This window comes from Neoarius graeffei, chromosome 24 (assembly GCF_027579695.1).
Source record: "Neoarius graeffei isolate fNeoGra1 chromosome 24, fNeoGra1.pri, whole genome shotgun sequence".
In the NCBI taxonomy this organism is placed as follows: Eukaryota; Metazoa; Chordata; class Actinopteri; order Siluriformes; family Ariidae; genus Neoarius; species Neoarius graeffei.
Genome location: NC_083592.1, coordinates 20,629,770 through 20,651,874, shown reverse-complemented (window position 1 = coordinate 20,651,874; position 22,105 = coordinate 20,629,770). Strand labels below are relative to the sequence as shown.

Genomic DNA, 22,105 nt, shown 5'->3' with positions numbered 1-22,105 from the left:
GAGTTGTGGGGTCTTTTTTTCGTGGAAGGGCACCAATATATTTGTCCATGTCTGTAGATACAGTGAATATAGAATGTCTACACACTCCTGTTACAATGGTCGTTTTTTTGTGATGTTAAAAAAAATAATAAGTTAACCCCTTTTTCACCTTTATTGGGAAATTGCAACATATAAAAATCAAGTAAAAAGTTTTAGTGAAAAAAGAAACCAAATACTTCCAATACCCAGCTTGCATAAGTGTGCACACACTTATAATTGGGACTGTGGCAGTGTTCAGAATCAACCAATCACATTAAAACTCATGTTGAATACTAATTAGTATATCCCACCTTCAGTTAAAGTGACTGACTGACTAACCCCAAATTCCTGAAGTACAGATATTCCTATAGAAGTTTTCTTACATCTTTTTGGTAACCTCTAACTGGAAAATCCAAGGCCTGCAAAGGGATTTCAGTATGGGATCTCAGTGTTGAAAAAATATCAATCAGGAGAGGGTTACAAAATTTTCCAAGGCATTGGATAGGCCACTAAAAAGAATATTCAACAAGTGGAGAGAATATGGGAAAATAGTGTCGTTACTTGGAACAGGATATCCCTCTAAAATTGATGAGAAGACTATGAGGAAACTGGTCAGGAAGGCTGCCAAGAGACCTACAGCAACACAAAAAGAATTGCAGCAATTTCTGGCAAGTACTGGTCACTCCCTACATGTGACAAGATCTCCTGAATTCAGTTGTCTGGGCTACATGGTAGGATGGAAAGGGTATCCGGTTGTTTAGCACAAGTATTTTTGCACAGGTCTTTTCACACAACTCTCATTTCAATGTAGAATGGTCACAATAACCAAAATAAAATACTCTTCTTGTTATAGCAAGGGATTTATTATGATTGTTTAGGGATGAGAAGCCGGAATTACCATCAAATATTAGTTAAGTTTATTTGTATAGCATTTAACAACAGACATTATCGCAAAACAGCTTTACAGAAAATTACAGACTTTAAACGTGTTAATTTTATCCCTAATAAATGTATTTATTCCTGATGAGCAAGCCTGTGGCAAAGAAAAACCTCCCTGAGATGACACGAAGAAACTTTAAGTGGAACCAGACTCAAAAGGGAATCCATCCTCATTTGGGTGATAACACAGCATGATTATAATATTGTAAGATAATAAAATAAGTATATGATCACAAACTCTACTGAACATCAATAATTTACAAATTTCCCCAAAATAATTCACTGAGGGACTCGATCTTTTGCCCTGCTTGACATGTGTTTTGCTGGCTAAGAGCAGAATCTAATCCTAAAAACGTCCTCAAAATTATTAAAAGTCCATTTGATATAACTATGTATTGGACTAATAAAGCAACAAAAAGATTTATTCCCAAAAATGTATCCTACATGGACGGAAAATAGTCCCCACTAGCCCAATGCAATGCATTATTCAATTTGCGAATGTTTCATGGATTCTGTCTACCACTGTAATGTTTGCAACTGACCCCACAATGTCAGAACTGTGTGATTGTTTTAGGAAACAATGTTGCAATTACACACCAGTTACTCTATAGTTCTTCGTTTGGAAATATTTTTAATTATTGTGAATATCTTTCGCATTACAATAGGCCAATTTGACAAGCAAACGTTATTTCTGTCCACTGTGAAGGCTTAACATTCGCCTTTCATTCTGAGGCAAAGCTCCACCCGGAAGAATTGACGACATATACTGCGCATGTGCAAGCAGTCGTTTACATCTGGCCCTTCAAGGCATGAATACAAGGGCGGCCAGTTTTTCTACCTAAAACTGCAAGATAATCCGTCCATCATTGTAACGTTAGCAAGAAATAATGTAAGCATTGTTCAGCTATGTATCTGATTGCATCTGACAGTGATTTCTGTTTAAAAATGCCTGCAAAATTTGGCTTCACCGCAACCTTCGGTGTCTGAGTTATGAATGTTTAAAGGCTGGCTAGAGCCATGGATCAAATTGAAACAAGTCGCTGAGCGCAAATAACAGGCCGAGGCGCCGTCGTACTGGGCTGTGTCCATACTGGTTCAAAACGGCTGGGGTAGAGGGAGGTGCCTGTAAAATTCAGCTTCTGGTGGCCGAGTTATGAACGTTTAAAAGCTGGGTGAAGCCGTGGATTATTATTATTTTACACACACCATTTTTTAAATTATTTTTATTTACAGCGTAGTGGATGGACCAAGGTGTTAGGCCCTCCGGACATGGCCGACGACGAGTGCTCTCGGCGGCTGATCACCTGCTTCCTGGAAGTACGGTTCAGAAAAAGAAAAAAAGTGACAAAGTCCCATGGTTCAGGAAAAAAAATGAAGTCCTACAGCTCTGTTTTACCATGGGCATGTTTTTTTTTTTTTACGGCATAGTGGATGGACCAGGTTGTTTGGCCATCTGGCGGTAGCTGATGAGGCGCACTCTCGGTGGGCTCAGGGCGGCTGATGGCCCCCTCCTGGAAGTACAGTTTCACTGTGGGTCTTCCAGAAAGGTGCCGTAAGGATTTCAGGAGCGAGTAGTGACTCATGGGTGCCAAGCAGAAAATGACTTTGAAATCAATGTTGAAGTCAGAAAAAAAGGTAAAAAGCCATGGTACCCAGTGTTAAGAAGGGCTAGAAAACAATTTTGCCCAGAAGCCGAGCCTGGTAGATGAGACCATTCTGCCCTTATACCTGGGGGGGAGATATGACAAAGTCCCACTGCTCCATTATACCTAATGCTTTTATTTTATTTTTATATGGGCATACTTTGGTTTGAATTAGAACCTTTTTTTTTTAAAGTACTTTTAATCACCAAACCCGAAATTAGAAACCACACAGAGATGATAATCATTTGAAAAATCTAGTAGATTTGATGTCTCTCAAAACATAATCAAATTCAAATCAAACACTATGTATCTGAACACACATTATTAAAATAGAAAAAGTTAAAAAAAAAAAAAAAGACATGCTTGCTTTCTGTCCTCAGATTGCAAGTTCTCCGTCCATGTAACATTAGCATTATGGTCGAACTTTTAAATCCACTTTTTGACAAATATCGGTGATCTAGGTCTAAAATTTGTTTTGAACATTATTTTTTTAAATATTAATTAAATAATTCACAATTATGCAGTTTATTATTTTATCAAATTTTGTTCAGTGGGACATCTTGGACACACTTTCTGTGGAATCTGCCAAGTATGAGTCGCAATTGAATGAAAGTGCAATATCAACTTTCAGGAATGACAAAACAATCAAGTGTTGCCAGGCAAAACAAACATCGCGTGGTTGCACTTATGATGAATATGAAGGAACATATCGCGAAAAAATGATTTTGACCTTTTTTGGTGACCTTGACCGGATGACCCCCAAAATGTTGGAGGTTCAATTTGAGACCAATGCCCATCGCTTACAAACAAACAAACAAACAAGTGTCAGACAAAACAAACCGCGTCCGGTAGCACTTATGATGAATATGACGGAAGATATTGTGAAAAAAATGATTTTTACCTTTTTGGTGACCTTGACTAATGTGAACATACTTGGCCAATAAACATGGTTTTGATTCTCTGCTACTCTCAGCCAATCAAAACACACTGTACTGCACAATTGTTACACTCTTACAGCATGATGACATAGTGGCCACCACCTCTATATGAAGCAGTAGCCACAAACACCGTGACCGGATGACCCCCAAAATATTGGAGGTTCTATTTGGGACCAATGCCCATCTATCCTGAAAGTTTCATGAAGATTGGTCCAGCCGTTTTCCCGTAACATCATTAACAAAAAAAACCCACAAAGAAACCCCACCGAAAACAATACCTCACTCCCTGGTGGACTCCGTCATAGGTGATGTAAGAAACAAGCAAAAAAAAAACACCGAAAACAATACCTTGCCTCCTGGTGGACTCTGTCCTGGGCGAGGTAAACATTAACTGCTTATAATACAGCGATCGTGAAGCAAGATGATGATGATGATGATGATGATGAAGAGATTATGCTAACATGTAAGAAAGTCTACTGTGTTAACCAGTGCACAGAACTGGTGTACTGTGTTAAACTGTTTGGAGGGAGGAATGGTGACTAACATACAGGCTCCATCAGACATGGCAGTTTCAAGATGGTGGAGTAGCAAAATACAATCGTTCGAATTAGACCAGAATCTCAGCAACTTCCATTAAAAATCCATCAAACAGCTTTAAATATGATCAGTAGGTATTTATTATAAAGATTAAATGCTGTTAGAACTTGTGCAAAAGAATTTTAGGTTTGTGGAAAAAGATTTTTGTGCTAAATGACCATTAACCGATGGCAAGAAGGAAACCTTTAACAAGAAAAAAGGTTTGCCAAAAGTATGGATGTATTTTTTAGCGTAATCTCCCAAAATCATGTGGACTAGTGTGTGCACAGCTTGATGAGACCAAAGTTGAAATTTTTGGCCATAATACCAAAAAAATATATGTTTGGTGCAAAAAAACACAGCACATCACCAAAAGAACACCATCCCCCACAGTGAAGCATGGGTGTGGCAGCATCATGCTTTGGGGCTGCTTTTCTTCAGCTGGAACTGGGGCTTTAAATCAGGATGGAGGAAATAACGAACAGCTACAAATACCAGTCCATTTTGGTACAATACATTAAGGCTTTTGCTAAAGCAGTTAAGATGAAGAGGAATTTCACATTTCAGCATGACAACGACCCGAAGCACACCTCCAAATCAACAAAGCAATGGCTTCACTAAAACAAGAGCAAGGCTTGGAATGACCCAGTCAGATTCTGGATCTAAAGCCAACTGAAAACCTGTGGCATGATAGGAAGCGGGCTGTGCACAGGAGATGCCCAACTAATCTGACAGAGTTTGACACAGCTTTTGCAAGGAAGAATGACAAACTATTGCTATGACAAGATGTGCTAAACTGATTGGCTCTTACAAAAAAAAAAAAGACTGAAAATCTAAAAGGTGCTTCAACTGAAGCATTAGTTTAGGAGTGTGCATACTTATGCAACTAGGTTACTGTACACTTTTTTTCCCCCCTCAAATTTTTTTCCTTTTTCTTACTGGTTTTTCCATTGTGTTTTAAATTGCTCAGTACTAAGAAAAGGAAAGTCAACAGTGAAAACTGCTCATTTTCAGAAAAGAGGACTTTAAAAAAAAAAAACATTTATTCTCTGAGAAACACAAAGTCAACATATGTTTACTTTGTACTGAAACCATGGCCACTGAGACAAAGCATGCAAATTTCAAACAAATCTACCAACGGAACATGGAAGCAAGAATCACAAAAATAAACCAGCTAAAATCATTGTATCAGGCTACAAACAGAATAATGATTAAAACAATGACACAACAAGAACAAGTCACAGTGTGTCAGGAGGCTTGGGCAAACATAATAAAACTTTGTCCGATACTGAAATGAGGTGTATGAATGTATTGATATTTGGATGTAAAACAAAACGACTACTCAACGCGAGAATGAACTGAATCTTGCAGTAATACGTTTGAGCCACTGCAGTGCGTCAGCGACCATAAGTGCATACATCAGCTCTTCCCCATTTCATTTGTCATAATTCAATGAGTAGTCGTCTTTGGCTTTATTTATGGAGTTCTTTTGGATTACTTTCTTTCAAGTAATCAGCTAAATGTTCCTTAAATTTCTGCATGCAACTGAAAAATAAGCTATGCTTGACAGTATAATTTGTAAAAATTCAGTAACTCAAGACAACTATACTATTTAAAGCCTTTCAACTGAAGTTCACATTAGCAAGTAAAAAAAAAAAAATCAGGACGATATGAATAATTTTTCCCTGTTAACATTTCATGATCACCACATTTTTTGTCTAAGTGTTCCTGTGAATGATTCCTAAATAGAAATTGATCATATACAGTTTGTAAAATGAGGTCCCTTGAACTAATTATTGAGGCAAAGCACAAAAGCAGAGAAAGAAACCAACCCGAGCAGCTTCCTCTTCCTCAGAATGGGGTTATTCACAGAGCTAAGAGGCTTCAGGCTGACGTTAAGGTCCTGTATTCTCATGTTGGCCAGTTGTTCTGCATGGGCTTGCTGGATCCCAGCGACCACAGCCTGCTCACAGAAAACAAGAAGCACACAGCAAAAATTACTGAATGGCTACATTAATACAAGATTGTAAAAACTTCTCTTTTTGTAAAATGTATATTTTCTACTTTTTGTAGTAGATTTTTTTATGCATTAATTAGATCCAACCTTGTCCATCATCATCTGAGCAGAAGGAAGCACATTGTCCAAAGCCTCAGTGCAATTAAGCCAGGGGTGAGCCAAGACCCCCTCGATGGTTAGCCTTTCTTCAGGCTTTACCTTCAGCAGCCTGACAGGAGGGGGGAGAAAAAACATGCTAAAAGTCATGCTAAAACCAAGGAAGTCTTTTACATTGTGAATTATAACAAACGTCTGAAGCTGTTGTCCATCTTATTTGAAGAACGTGAAAAGCCCTGCAGGGAGAACTAAAATAGGAAGACAAAATAAACTGATGTAATAGTTCATCAAATTAACTACTTTTGGGGAATATAATCCAAAATTGATCTGCTAATATCATCTGCCGGATTGCTCCTGATTCAAAAATAAAAAAATTATTAGGTGCTTTTAAAGGAAGCATGTTTCAAATGCTCTGTCTCTCATAATTAATAATGAAGACTGTGCCTTCAAACATTTGCATCTCATCTCATCTCATCATCTCTAGCCGCTTTATCCTTCTACAGGGTCGCAGGCAAGCTGGAGCCTATCCCAGCTGACTACGGGCGAAAGGCGGGGTACACCCTGGACAAGTCGCCAGGTCATCACAGGGCTGACACATAGACACAGACAACCATTCACACTCACATTCACACCTACGGTCAATTTAGAGTCACCAGTTAACCTAACCTGCATGTCTTTGGACTGTGGGGGAAACCGGAGCACCCGGAGGAAACCCACGCGGACACGGGGAGAACATGCAAACTCCGCACAGAAAGGCCCTCGCCGGCCCCGGGGCTCGAACCCAGGACCTTCTTGCTGTGAGGCGACAGCGCTAACCACTACACCACCGTGCCGCCCCACATTTGCATCTGTAATGTGTAATTGTGCAAACAAAGTTGGATTTTTGTAACCATTTCTGCAGAGGTTTATAGCTTGCATCTAGTGCTGCCAAGTTTATATCCAATGCATGCAAATTAAAACTCACCTATACTGACTGCTGTGACGACTTTAAGGCTAAATTCACATTACCAGGCTGAAATGATTTTTTCCCCCTTAATGTGACACAGATCTGATGTTTACAGGATAGTGTGGGCAGAGAAATCTGATCTTTTCATATCAGATTTTGAGACTTTCATATGTAGTCATAAATAGATATCCGATACATATCCAATTCATGGCCATGTGACATGAATGAGAATGGTCAGATTGGAATTCATATGGCTTTTTACATATATGCATATACTGAGCACTGTCATCAACCAGCACTGGCAGCACACCAAAATAACAATGGAGGACAGCTACAATAGCTGTGAAAACAGGAAGCGCTAACCGTCTGACTTTTTTTTTTTGCACCCTCTCGACCTGATCATGCATAGTTGACAAACTGTTTGCCCTCCTCCAGAGCAAAAGGTGATACATACATGTCCGTTTAGTTGGTTTTAATACCATGAGTGGTCTTAAAAATATAACGCTTTTTTGTTGGTGGTGATGCAGATGACTTGTGCAAAAACGCATCAATGTGCGCATGCATGCCATCTCGGTGGACAGAGGAGTTCAAATTACAATTAGATATACAGGTCACTTGTAATTATGAAATATTAACTAAAGTTAGGCAAATCTGATTTGAGCAAAAAAAAATCGGAATTAAACAACAAGGCTTGAAACATGAACATACAGCTATAACAAACCAAGATGTATTAGGCTCTCATCTCATCTTCATCCGCTTATCTGGGGCCAGGTCACGGAGGCAGCAGTCTGAGCATGGAAGCCCAAACTTCCCTCTCCCCAGACACCTTGGCCAGCTCCTTGGGAAGAACACCGAGGCGTTCCCAGGCCAGCCGAGAGACATAGTCCCTCCAGCGCGTCCTGGGTCTTCCCCGGGGCCTCCTCCTGGGGGGACATGCCTGGAACACCTCCCCAGGGAGGCGTCCAGGAGGCATCTGAAAGAGATGTCCGAGCCACCTCAGCTGATTCCTCTCGATGTGGAGGAGCAGCGACTCTACTCCGAGCTCCTCCCGAGTGACTGTGCTTCTCACCCTAAGGGAGCGCCCAGCCACCCTACGAAGGAAACTCATTTCGGCCGCTTGTATCCGCGATCTTGTTCTTTCGGTCATTACCCAAAGCTCATGACCATATCTATATACATATTAGAAATTATGTTCACTGACATTGATGCATCTATAGGCAATTAATTTAAAACTCAAAAATGAACATCTTTGATATTCATGGAAACAAAATGCTCATGGTCACTCTAAGCCAGTGGTTTCCAAACTTTCTCTGCTGCTTTCCCTTTGGTAGATAATACAATTTTTGCACCCCCCCAGACAAAAAGAGAAAAAAAAAAAAGATAAACAGGACACACATACACATTTTGTTTTCAGACTCCATTGCAGTTTATTAATACAAACCTCAACCTTTTTTGAACAAATAAAAGTAAACTGCCATAAACTACAGGTTGCAATATAATTATTTTAAGTATAACTGTTTTCAAGCACCTTAACTGTGTAACAGGTTTCTTTTTTTAATATTCAACATTATCAATGCAGTTTCCAAACATTGCCTCTCTGCAAAAATGGGTTTTAAAACATGACCAACTCCCTGAGAAGAAAAAAACCAAAAACCTAAAGATTTGTTGTGCAAAAATGACACTTTTAATCCTCGCATCTTTTCAGTGACTGGTGTGGGCCTGCTTCATGCTGCAGATCTTCTCAAATCTGGGCTGCAGTTTTGAGATTGCCACTCTGAGTTCATTTTTAATGTCCAGCTTTGATCTGTATTTTGTCTTGATTGAGGCCACAGCAGAAAAACCTCTCTCACATAGGTAGAATGTGGCAAAAGGAAGAAGTATGGCCAGGGTTCTTTTACCTCGCAGTGGGTAATCTTTCTCCACTCCAATCCAAAATGCAGCCAGTGTCTTTGACTGAAACTGCAGCCTCATTGTTGAATCAGAGGTGACATCAATGAACTGATGTGCTGAAGTCGGCAGGTGATGTTGCACTGAAGGGGTCACGGATCCAGTCATATTCTTTGGGATCCTGCATCAGGAAATATTTCTGGAAATGGTTCTGAAGGGCAGAGATATGTGCTTTCATGCATGGAAATCACTGTGTTCTGCAGTTTGTTGTCTTCAATGAATGATTTCAGGTTCTCAAATGAGTCCACATTTCCAACCTTCACTCACTGCAGCCACATCTCAAGTTTTCTGGTGAATGATGTGATTTTATCTGCCAGATGTGGGAGGTGTGTATTTGTGCCCTGCAACTGCAAATTCACTTCATTGAGTTTCAGAAACATGGTCACTGAGGTATGCAAGTTTCATGAGGAACTTGTTACAGTAAAATTTGTGGGCAAGATCATTGCCCTCTTCCTTCAAAAAGATGCGGATTTCATCTCGCAGTTCAAAGATCCTGGACAGCACCTTCCCACATGACAGCCATAGGGACTCGCTGTGAAACAGAACAGCTGTGTGGTCGGAGCCCATTTCCTTGCACAGTACCAAAAAAATCCGGGCTTTGACAGGTCGTGTTTTGATGTAGTTGACGGTGGCAATAACGTCGGTCATTACATCATTCAGCTCGGGACTCAGCTGTTTAGATGCCAGTGCTTCGCGGTGCCTCATGCAGTGCGTCCACTGCACATTGGGGGAGACGCGCTTGAGTGCTTGCAGCCCTGCCCGTTTCCCAGCCATAGCCTGCGCCCCGTCAGTGCAGATCCCCACACAGTCCTCCCATTTCAGGTTGGCCTCTTTCAAGTAAGAGTCAATGATTTTAAACAGTTCTTCTGCTGTGGCTCTGCCAGTAACTTTTTTGCAGAAAAGCAATTCCTCCCTCATGTCATCTCCATCTATGAATCTGACGTAAGTAATTAATAAACAGTCTTTGTTACTGTCAGTGGCTTCATCCATCTGAAGAGAAAAGCGGCTGTCACGCACTTTGTCATTAAGCTGCTCCTCTATGTCCTTTGACATATCATAAATGCGCCTGTTACGTCTGTTTATATGTGTGTTTTTCTCCTCCTGTCGTGTGTCTCTCCCTTTCCCAGGAGTATTGCAGCCTGGGCTAATTGGCTCCTCCTCCTCCACCTGCTGCTAATTGGGGAGTGCCTATATAAAACCGGGAGTTTTACCTGCCAGAGAGAGGAGAGCGCTTGGGGTTTTACACGCTTGTACACCGTTGCTGCCTTGCCACTTGCGGCCGTCAGTCTATTGGTGTTTTTCATGAGGGTTGGCTTCTGGGACTGCCAACCTTAATATTCTGACTTTTGGACTTTGCAAAAATTACTATTTTACCACTTTTATCTCGTTAGTACTTGTAAATAATAAATCCCTCACTTTTTCACTTTAAATCGCCTTGTGTTGTTTTCAGGGTTGTTCACCATTGTTGCTTGCTGACCTAGACCAGCGTGTAACAACTGGGGGCTCGTCTTAAACTCAATTTACCAATTGGGGATTTGTCCTATACACCCAATTTACCAATTGGGCATTTGTCCGTTCTTTTTTTTGTGTGGAGGAACCAACTGCTCTTATTTCGGGAACTCTGGTAAGGTAGTGTGCTCCAGCTGGGTTTTAAAATCCTTCCATCGGAGTACTATTTTTATTTTCTTTGTTTTCTGTTTTGGAGGTTACTCCGGGGTGAGCTGCAAGGAGTTGGATCAAGTTTATTCAGCTTCTATGCGTTAAGCGTTTAAAGTCGCCTTCAATTGGTATGCCTCTGAAGACTAGATGAGGTTAGTTAGTTTTTTTTTTTTTTTGGGTAGGTAAGTAGGACTAGAGTTTCCGCAGTCGTGCTTTGACTGTTTAAGAGCGGTTGGTTAATTTCTCCCTAGTGTTTGGATTTCGTTCATTCGTTTTTTTTCGTTTATTTTTTTTTTTTTGGTGGTGATTGCCCTGTTTTGTAATTTAAGTTATGGTAATTGCAGAGTGTTAGTCAGCTGTGGTGTAGGTTTTTGGTAATTCTGTGGTTCCCTTTTGACTGTGTTTCATTGGGACCATGGCTTTAGTAGATGAATTTTGTGAAAATCCTTCAAGGGATGTTTTGTTAAAGTGTACGAAAGATCAGCTGTTGGAGATTGCGGAACATTATTCAGTGCATCTCGCTAGTGACGATATAAGATTAAAAGACACTTTATTTTCAGCTGTGGAAAAGGCATTAGTTGAGCAGGGTGTTTTTGTTAAGGTTTTTAGTGCCCCAACCTCTCCATCTCGCTCGTTTGGTACACCTGGTTCAAAGTTGTGTGGGGAGGGGGGGGTAGCTTGGAAAAGTTTCGTGCCAACTGTGAGGCGCGCGCTCTTAAACTGGAGCTTGATAAAGAAATCCAGCTTAGACGGTTAGAGGTTGATCGTGAGATTGGCCTTAAGAAGTTGGAACAAGAAGCTGTGGAGAATGAAAGCCAAAGGGAGTTCCAACGTCAGAGAGAACAAGCGGACCGTGAGTTCCAATTGGAAAAACTTAGATTGGAGTTGGCTGCAAGGCAGCCCGGCGCTCCTCTGGCAGCTCCTCCTGCCTCTCCTCCATGCTCTGTTCTGTCACCTCCTGTTTGGTCTGCGCAGGTGACTCTCCTTGCTGATGGTTCTGAGGATGCTGTTGTTCCTCCCCCTACTCCCCAGCATGACACTGCATTCGATGTCACGAAAAATATTCGTATGGTGCCAATATTTAGCGAAGTTGAGGTTGAAAAGTATTTTGCACATTTTGAACGCGTTGCAACAACGTTAAGATGGCCCTCTGCTATGTGGACACTGTTGCTGCAATGTGTATTGACTGGAAAGTCCAAAGATGTTTATTCTGCATTGACTGTTGATCAAAGTTCTAATTATGACACTGTTAAATCTGCAATTTTGCGTGCCTATGAGCTGGTCCCAGAGGCATATAGGCAAAAATTTTGAGGTTTAAAAAAGTCAGATAATTTGACATTCATGGAGTTTGCAAGAGAAAAGGAGAATTCTTTCAATCATTGGTGTGCCTCCTTGCAAATTCAGACTAAAGATCAGCTTCGTGAAATGATTCTGTTGGAGGAGTTTAAGAATTGTGTCGGCTTTAATTGCTACGTGCAATGACCGGAAGGTTACAACTTTGGCGCAGGCAGCTGTCTGTGCTGATGAATATACATTGACTCACAAGTCTGTCTTTAGCTCCTCCCGTCGCTCTCAGCTTTCTAGTCCGAAGCGAGTCTTTAGAAGGTCCGACAATAATGGTACTAATGGCAATAGTAATACTGCCAGCAAGACACCATCTCAATCTGAAACACGTGAATGTTTCTATTGCCATGAGTCTGGTCATCTTATTGCAGTGTGTCCAGTTTTGCAGAAAAGAAAACGTTCTCCAAAGAGACAACCAAAAGGCTGCGGCTTTGTACGTGTTAAGAGTGCAGATGACAATCTGTACAATTCGTTTATTTCGAAGGGAATGGTTTCACTCACTGGCCAGGAGGGGGATTATATCCCAATTAGAATACTCCGAGATACTGGTGCTGCCCAGTCATTTATTTGTGAGTCTGTGCTCCCTTTTTCTGACCTCACTTATTGTGGCTCTGATGTTTTGGTTCAGGGAATTGAGCTGGGGATTACTCGTGTTCCATTGCACAAATGTGCATATTGTTAATGACTTAGTGTCGGGTCCTGTTAAAGTTGGCGTTCGTTCTAAACTTCCCATGAAGGATGTTGATTTTATTTTGGGGAACGATTTAGCTGGTGGGAAAGTACTGCTTCCTGAAGTGACTGCTAGCCCATCCTTTCAGTCTGACTGTGATAATAATCAAAGCCTTGCTCAGGTGTTTCCAGCGTGTGTGGTTACCCGAGCTCAAGCACGGAAATACGGTGAGGCTGTTGATTTTATTTGATACCTTCATGTCAGATGGCTTGCTTGAGTCATCTTCCAGCAGCCAATTAGCAACTGTTGCATCTGAGCCGCTCCCAACTCACTGTGATAAGCCTGTGGAGGGTGATCTGTCACTCTCTGTTGATAATGAGTTGATTAAGCAGGAGCAGGTGAAAGACCCTAACTTGGCCAAGTGCCGTGATGCTGCTGTTAGTAAGGATGAGGTGGATAGCATGTCTGTTGGCTTCTATTGGGAAGATGGTCTGCTAAAACGAAAATGGAGTCCACCACATCGTGCAGACGGAGAATTTAATGCTGTCCATCAGTTAGTTGTTCCTACAAAATATCGTTTACATGTGCTGACACTGGGACATGATCATGATTTTGCAGGTCATTTAGGAGTAACGAAGACCTACCATCGTGTTTTGCGTTATTTCTTTTGGCCTGGTATGAAAGCTGATGTTGTAAAACATTGTCACTCTTGTCACAAGTGTCAGGTGGTTGGAAAGCCCAATCAGTGTATTCCCCCGGCACCGCTTTGTCCAATTCCAATTATTGGTGAGCCGTTTGAAAGGGTAATTTTAGACTGTGCCGGGCCCTTGCCCAAGAAAAAGTCTGGGAATCGTTTTTTGTTAACCGTAATGTGTGCTGCCACTCGGTATCCCGAGGCTTTCCCCTTGCGCTCGTTGAAGGCAAAACCCATTGTGAAGGCACTTCTGCACTTTTTCTCTACATTTGGTCTCCCAAAAGTAATTCAAACTGACCACGGTTCTAACTTTCTATCTCGTTTATTCAAACAGGTGCTGACCGAGCTGTCCATCCAGCACGCAGTATCTAGTGCGTATCACCCAGAGTCCCAGGGCGCGCTAGAAAGATTCCATCAAACTCTGAAGTCAATGTTGTGCACCTATTGTTTTGGTTCTGAGAAAAAATGGGATGAGGGAGTGCCCTTGCTTTTGTTTGCTGTTCGCAAAACAATGCAAGAGTCTCTTGGTTTTAGTCCAGCAGACCTTGTGTTCGGTCACACAGTTCGCAGTCCTCTGAAGCTGCTTAAAGAAAACTGGGAGTCGGATGTATCTACAAAGAGTAACATCCTTGATTGTGAGTTTGTTTCGAGAACGATTGCACAGAGCTTGCGAGTGCACTCGGGAGGCTCTGTCCTCTGCGCAGAATAAGATGAAGAAACGCTTTGACCACAAGGCTGTGCAGCGTTCTTTTGTTAAAGGGGATAAAGTGTTTAGTTTTATTGCCCATGCTTGGTTTGTCACTATCCGCAAAATTCTCTGGCCCTTATGAGATTGAGAAAAAAGTCAGCGAAACTGATCGTCGTGAAAACGCCTGACAGGGGACGTAAAAGTCGGCCAAGTATGTCATGTCAATATGTTGAAACCTTATGTGACACGAGAAGGTGAAAACAGTGATTCCCCTGTAACCGTCACAACAGTGTCAGCAGTGGCCTCTCTTCCTCTGCCTGAAGAGGATGACCTCAACCTGGGTGATGTGCCGGTGTTTTGTGCTCGGTTTAAAAATTCAGAGATATTGACTGATATGCCTTCCTTTTTGTCTTATTTGCCTGTGTCATATGCGACTCGGACTGACATGCAACACTTTATTTTGCAGTTTCCTGAGCTGTTTTCTGATGTGCCCTCCTTAACAAATGTACTGTGTCATGACATCGATACACAAGACCATCCGCCAATTAAGCAACATCCTTATCGTGTAAATCCCACTAAACGTGCTGTCATGAAATCTGAGGTTGCCCATTTAGTTGAGCATGGTCTAGCTCGGCCAAGTTTTAGTGCCTGGAGTTCACCCTGTCTTTTAGTCCCAAAATCGGATGGCACGTTTCGTTTTTGCACTGACTACAGGAAGGTCAATGCCGTTACCAAGTCAGATTCCTTTCCATTACCACGCATGGAAGACTGTGTCGATAGGGTGGGTTCAGCCTCTTTTGTGACAAAGTTAGACCTTTTGAAGGGATATTGGCAAGTTCTGCTGACACCCAGAGCTGCTGAAATTTCCGCCTTCGTTACACCAGACAGTTTTATGCAATATTCTGTAATGGCGTTTGGGTTAAAGAATGCTCCCTCTACTTTCCAGCGTCTGATGAATAAAGTGCTTGCTGGTGTTTCTAACTGTGAAGCGTATTTAGATGACGTCATAATTCACTCATCTTCGTGGGCTGAACATTTAGAAGACGTTCGTACCGTCTTTGGGCAGTTGAGGGATGCGTCTTTAACCTTGAATCTTGCAAAGTGCGAGTTCGACAAAGCTACCGTCACATACTTGGGGAAACAGGTTGGCCAGGGTCAAGTTTGCCCTCTAGAGGCGAAAGTGTTAGCCATTTTGCAGTTTCCCACACCAACTACGAGACGGGAGCTGCGCAGGTTTTTGGGTATGGCAGGCTACTATCGTGGCTTCTGTTGGAATTTTTCTGATGTCGTTTTGCCTTTAACCAACCTGTTGAAACATGGTTGTGACTTTTATTGGTCTGAGGATTGTGAGATGGCATTTAAAAATGCAAAGGCTTTGTTGTGTAGTGTGCCAGTATTGGCTGCTCCAAATTTCCAGCTGCCTTTTAAACTGGAGGTTGACGCCAGTGCCACCGGTGCTGGAGCTGTACTTCTACAGGAAGATGCAAATGGAATTGATCACCCCATTTCATATTTTTCTAAGAAGTTTTCTAAACACCAACTTAATTATAGTACCATCGAAAAAGAAGCTCTAGCACTGTTACTTTCGTTACAGCATTTTGAGGTTTATGTTGGCTCAACCACAGTTCCTTTGATTATTTATACTGACCACAATCCTCTTGTTTTTCTGTCCAGGATGCGGAATGCAAACCAGCGTCTGATGCGTTGGTCTCTGTACCTGCAAGGTTTTAACCTGGACATCCAATATAAGAAAGGAAAAGAAAATGTTATGGCCGATGCTCTATCCCGTGTCTAGTGTGTTGTGTTGCTTAACCTGGAGTGAAGTTTTTTTTAGTATTATATAATGGTAGTGTTTTTGTTCAACCTAGGTTGAACTTTTGGTGGTGGGGGTGTTACGTCTGTTTATGTGTGTGTTTTTCTCCTGTCGTGTGTCTCTCCCTTTCCCAGGAGTATTGCAGCCTGGGCTAATTGGCTCCTCCTCCTCCACTTGCTGCAAATTGGGGAGTGCCTATATAAAACCTGGAGTTTTACCTGCCAGAGAGAGGAGAGGGCTTGGGGTTTTACACGCTCGTACACCGTTGCTGCCTTGCCACTTGCGGCCATCAGTCCATTGGTTTTTTTCATGAGGGTTGGCTTCTGGGACTGCCAACCTTAATATTCGGACTTTGCAAAAATTACTATTTTACCACTTTTATCTTGTTAGCACTTGTAAATAATAAATCCCTCACTTTTTCACTTTAAATCGCCTTGTGTTGTTTTCAGGGTTGTTCACCACCATTGTTGCTTGCTGACCTAGATCAGCATGTAACAGCGCCTGCCGATGGTGGTGTTGGACAGAGGAATAGCCCTTAGTTTGCTGGCTGCAGTGTCATCAAGCATAGTTGATACCATGTCCATAGCACAGGAAAGTACTAATTCCTCCGCTATTGTGTGCGGCTTTTTACACCGTGCCACTCGGTAGGCAACTTTATATGAGGCGAGTTGAGCATTTGCCGGCATGGATGCAGCTTTAGTAAATAGGGACTGTTGAGCACAGCAGTTTACGAGTTTTTGTCTGAAACTCAACTGGCTTGTCTTTGTGCTCTGGATGTTTTGTCTCCAAGTGGCGTCTTAGCTTGTTCGGCTTCAAGCTGTCACAAGCTAGCACTTTAAGACAGACAACAAACTGCGGTCTCTCCTCATTACCCACCGTTGTACAGGTGAAGCCAAAGACAAGATATGCATAGTCATATTTTCTTGTCTTTGCCTTGGAATGAACTTGCTTTGGAAGCACATTTGGCAATGCTTCATCCTCTGATTTGCATTTATGTGGGAGCCCCATGCCCCCTGCCAAAAACTTCTCCATGTTATGCTAGCAGTGTAATTCATTCATTCCATCCGCGCCCCGCGCCCCCCGCAATGGCTCTGCGCCCCCCCACTTTGGGAACCACTGCTCTAAGCAATATTACTGAGTCTCCAATTGCATGCTTATTGTTATAATATATAGCTTTATAGAATGTAAGTGTTTAATTTTAAGACACACTATCTTACAAAGACATCTTAGAAAAGCTTGACCAACAATTTGCAATATAATTTATGAAGATAATAAAATTCAGAATAAAAAGGTCAAGAACCATATTGTAGGTTTTTTTTTTTACTATGACATTTAAACATTTCACTGTTCATTTTTCAGACTTTTTTTTTAACTGGTTCTGTACACCTTTTTGCAACTAGGCTGATTTTCATATTATTTGTTCAATTCCAACCAGACAAATTTGAAATGGAGAAAAAATATAGTCTCACCAACTTTAAAAAACAAAAAAAAAACCCACACAACTCTGATGTTAAATTCAGTTTGTTTGCCATGTATGGCAAGGTGAATTATTTTCCATGTGTCAAATTGACTCCAAAGCTTTAGGGCTGACTGTTCAATGCCTGGAATCAGGGACAACTCTTTTTTTTTTGGGTTGACTTTGATGTGAACCGAAAGCAGGACTGCAACTTAACTTAAAACAACATTTATTAAAAATATACATCTTGTGTATGCTAAGAGACCGCGAGCTGGCCTAGCGGTTAGCGTGTCCACCTCTCAACCAGGAGATCACGAGTTCTATTCGCAGTCAGGTCATCCCAATACCAAAGACCATCATAAAAATGGTACCTGCTGCCATCTGGCAATACAGATGTGAGTAGGGAAGTCAAACCGTCGCTCGCGGTTATCAGAGGACTAGCCCCCTACTGAAACCCTAGCTGTACAGGCGAGAGGCCGAGGGCTATGGAAACGGATATTGGCGCTGTACCCATGCACCTCAAAGAGCTGGTTAGTACTGGGACAGGAGACTGCCTGGGAAGACCAGATCCTGGTGTGGAAGGGACATTTTGTATGCCAACACAACACTACTGCCCAACACTGTATAATCACACTGTATAATAATATGCTTCATGGCATGGATTGTGTTTTTAAGTGAGAAAATGTAAGTCTCAGACTATCCTTTTAAGGGCAAATTTAGTCACTTTCAAACAAACTACGGACTTGCTGACACGACGTTTTCTGATGGGGCAAGAAAGATCAGTTATATATAAAAACATATATACACACATACACACTAGTGCATCTCAAAAAATTAGAATACCATGAAAAAGTTCCTTTTTTTTCATAATTTAATTCAAAAAGGTAAACTTTCATATATTCTATATTCATTACATGTAAAGTGAAATATTTAAAGCCTTTTTTGTTTTAATTTTGATGATTATGGCTTATAGCTCATGAAAATCAGAAATCCAGTATCTCAAATTATTAGAATATTCCCCAAAATCAATCAAAAAAGGATTTACAATACAGAAATGTCCAACTTCTGAAAAGTATATTCATTTATACACTCAATACATGGTTGGGGCTCCTTTACCATGAATTACTGTATCAATGCGGTGTGGCATGGAGGTGATCAGTCTGTGGCACTGCTGAGGTGTTATTGAAGCCCAGGTTGCTTTGATAGTGGCCTTCAGCGTATCTGTATTTTTGGGGTCGGATGTTTCTCATCTTCCTCTTGACAATACCCCATAGATTCTCTATGGGGTTCAGGTCAGGCAAGTTGGCTGGCCAATCAAACACAGTAATATCATGGTCAGCAAACCATTTGGTAGTAGTTTTGGCACTGTGGGTAGGTGCTAAGTCCTGCTGGAAAAGGACATCAGCATCTCCAAAAAGCTCATCAGCAGATGGAAGCATGAAGTGCTCTAAAATCTCCTGGTAGATGGCCGTGTTGACTTTGGACTTGATAAAATACAGTGGACCAACACCAGCAGATGACATGGCACCCCAAATCATCACCGACTGTGGAAACTTCACACTGGGCTTCAAACACCTTGGATTCTGTGCTTCTCCACTCTTCCTCCAGACTCTAGAACCCTGATTTCCAAATTAAATGCAAAATGTACTTTCATCTGAAAAGAGGACTTTGGACCACTGAGCAACAGTCCATTTCTTTCTCTCCTTAGCCCAGATAAGACACTTCTGACATTGTCTCTGGCTCAGGAGTAGCTTGATATTAGGAATGCGAAAGTTGTATCCCCTTTCTTGAAGATGTCTGTTCGTGATGGGTCTTGATACACTGACACCAGCCTCAGTCCACTCCTTGTGAAGCTCTCCCAAGTTCTTGAATCAACTTTTCTTGACAATCCTCTCAAGACTGCGGCCATCCCTGTTGCTTGTGCACCTTTTCCAGCCACCCTTTTCAGCAATGACCTTTTGTGGCTTACCCTCCTTGTGGAGGGCATCAGTGATCATCTTCTGGACAACAGTCAAGTCAGCAGTCTTCCCCATGATTGTGGTTGTGTGTACTGAACTAGACCGAGAGATACACTGTGTTCATACTGTTTTACTCAAACTCGAAATGAAATATTCTAATATTTTGAGATGGGTTTTTTTTTGTACTGTATGCCATACTGATTAAAATTAAAATAGAAAAATGCTTGAAACATTTTAGTTTATGTGTAATGAGTCTATAATATATAACATTTTCACTTTCTTAAATAACTGATGGAAAATATTGAACTTTTTCACAATATTCTAATTTTTTGAGATGCACTAGTGTGTGTGTGTGTATATATATATATATATATATATATATATATTAGTGCTGTCAAAAATGTCGCGTTATTAACGCGTTAACTTGACTCAATTTTAACGGCGATAATTTTTTTATCGCGAGATTAACGCTCTGTGACAAGATGTAGGTTTTTCATAAGCTTTTGAAACTGCCAGGAACTTGCAACAGAGACAAACGATAGCAGCAAGACTGTAATGCCCCGCACAGCCAGAGTCCTCTGTCCTCCTCCCAAAGAACCAGCGCGGGCAGGGCGCGCTAGTAGAGATGGGATTTATGGCTCTTTGATGGGATCCGCATCTTTGTGATCCGTTCTTTGAAAAGAGCCGTTCAAAAGACTGGCTCATTTGGCTCTTTTTAAATATTTATTCAGTTTTAAGAAGACAGCGTCTAAAGAAGCCAGATCCCTTTGAACTGTAAACTCAATGCTATCCCAGAAATCCTTCCTGTAATATGCAAATTTGGCTGCCTCTGATTGGACAGTGCGACGCATCAACAGGCAGAAAGTGTAAAAGTACAAAATGTGTTAAGTGAGCTGAAACAGTAAAGATCAGATTCAATGCAATATTTATCAACGAACAACTTAAAGTTAATATAATAGTGTACTTTATATTATAATCAAGCATGTCAAGCCTACCGTCACTGTGTAACCTGTCTCTCTGAGTTGTAGATTAACTCAAGCAGTAGATCACGTCACTCATGGTTCTTTTGCTAGCCCCGGTGTTCGGCTTAGGTTTCACTTTGCAGTGGCTGTGTCAAGACGTGTTATGCTTTGCAATACAAAGCAAGCCCATTCACGTTTTTATGCTGATAAGAGAATTACAATGGTTTTTCATGTGACAAAAATGTGTGATTAAATTGCGATTAATCGCGAGTTAACTATGACAGTCGCGACATTAATTGCGATTAAATATTTTAATCGCTTGACAGCACTAATATATACACATATATATATATACACACACACACATACACACACACATACACACAGTGGTGCTTGAAAGTTTGTGAACCCTTTAGAATTTTTTATATTTCGGCATAAATATGACCTAAAACATCATTAGATTTTCACACAAGTCCTAAAAGTAGATAAAGAGAACCCAGTTAAACAAATGAGACAAAAATATTATACTTGGTCATTTATTTATTGAGGAAAATGATACAATATTACATATCTATGAGTGGCAAAAGTATGTGAAACTCTAGGATTAGCAGTTAATTTGAAGGTGAAATTAGAGTCAGGTGTTTTCAATCAATGGGATGACAATCAGGTGTGAGTGGGCACCCTGTTTTATTTAAAGAACAGGGATCTATCAAAGTCTGATCTTCACAACACGTTTGTGGAAGTGTATCATGGCACGAACAAAGATTTCTGAGGACCTCAGAAAAAGCGTTGTTGATGCTCATCAGGCTGGAAAAGGTTACAAAACCATCTCTAAAGAGTTTGGACTCCACCAATCCACATTCAGACAGATTGTGTACAAATGGAGGAAATTCAAGACCATTGTTACCCTCCCCAGGAGTGGTCGACCAACAAAGATCACTCCAAGAGCAAGGCGTATAATCGTCGGCGAGGCCACAAAGGACCTCAGGGTAACTTCTAAGCAACTGAAGGCCTCTCTCACATTGGCTAATGTTAATGTTCATGAGTCCACGATCAGGAGAACACTGAACAACAATGGTGTGCATGGCAGGGTTGCAAGGAGAAAGCTACTGCTCTCCAAAAAGAACATTGCTGCTCATCTGCAGTTTGCTAAAGATCACATGGACAATCCAGAAGGCTATTAGAAAAATGTTTTGTGGACGGATGAGACCAAAATAGAACTTTTTGGTTTAAATGAGAAGCTTTATGTTTGGAGAAAGGAAAACACTACATTCCAGCATAAGAACCTTATCCCATCTGTGAAACATGGTGGTGGTAGTATCATGGTTTGGGCCTGTTTTGCTGCATCTGGGCCAGGACGGCTTGCCATCATTGATGGAACAATGAATTCTGAATTATACCAGCGAATTCTAAAGGAAAATGTCAGGACATCTGTCCATGAACTGAATCTCAAGAGAAGGTGGGTCATGCAGCAAGACAACGACCCTAAGCACACAAGTCGTTCTAGCAAAGAATGGTTAAAGAAGAATAAAGTTCATATTTTGGAATGGCCAAATCAAAGTCCTGACCTTAATCCAATTGAAATGTTGTGGAAGGACCTGAAGCGAGCAGTTCATGTGAGGAAACCCACCAACATCCCAGAGTTGAAGCTGTTCTGTATGGAGGAATGGGCTAAAATTCCTCCAAGCCGGTGTGTAGGACTGATCAACAGTTACCGGAAGCGTTTAGGTGCAGTTATTGC

The 22,105-nt window shown here is 41.3% G+C and overlaps 1 protein-coding gene across 3 annotated transcripts in view; it reads right to left on the bottom strand.

Moving 5' to 3' along the window:
* The window catches only part of mapkapk5 (MAPK activated protein kinase 5), a 144,383-nt gene that overhangs the window by 6,777 nt on the left and 115,501 nt on the right, over nt 1-22,105 (bottom strand). For 2 of the 3 annotated variants that reach the window (XM_060906875.1, XM_060906873.1), the window contains 3 exons: nt 15,824-15,907; nt 6,219-6,339; nt 5,947-6,077 (listed from right to left, as the gene is read on the bottom strand). In XM_060906875.1, coding sequence (XP_060762858.1) covers nt 5,947-6,077; nt 6,219-6,339; nt 15,824-15,907 — 336 coding nt within the window. The remainder of the gene's footprint in view (nt 1-5,946; nt 6,078-6,218; nt 6,340-15,823; nt 15,908-22,105) is intronic. The other variant, XM_060906874.1, reaches the window with a different exon arrangement.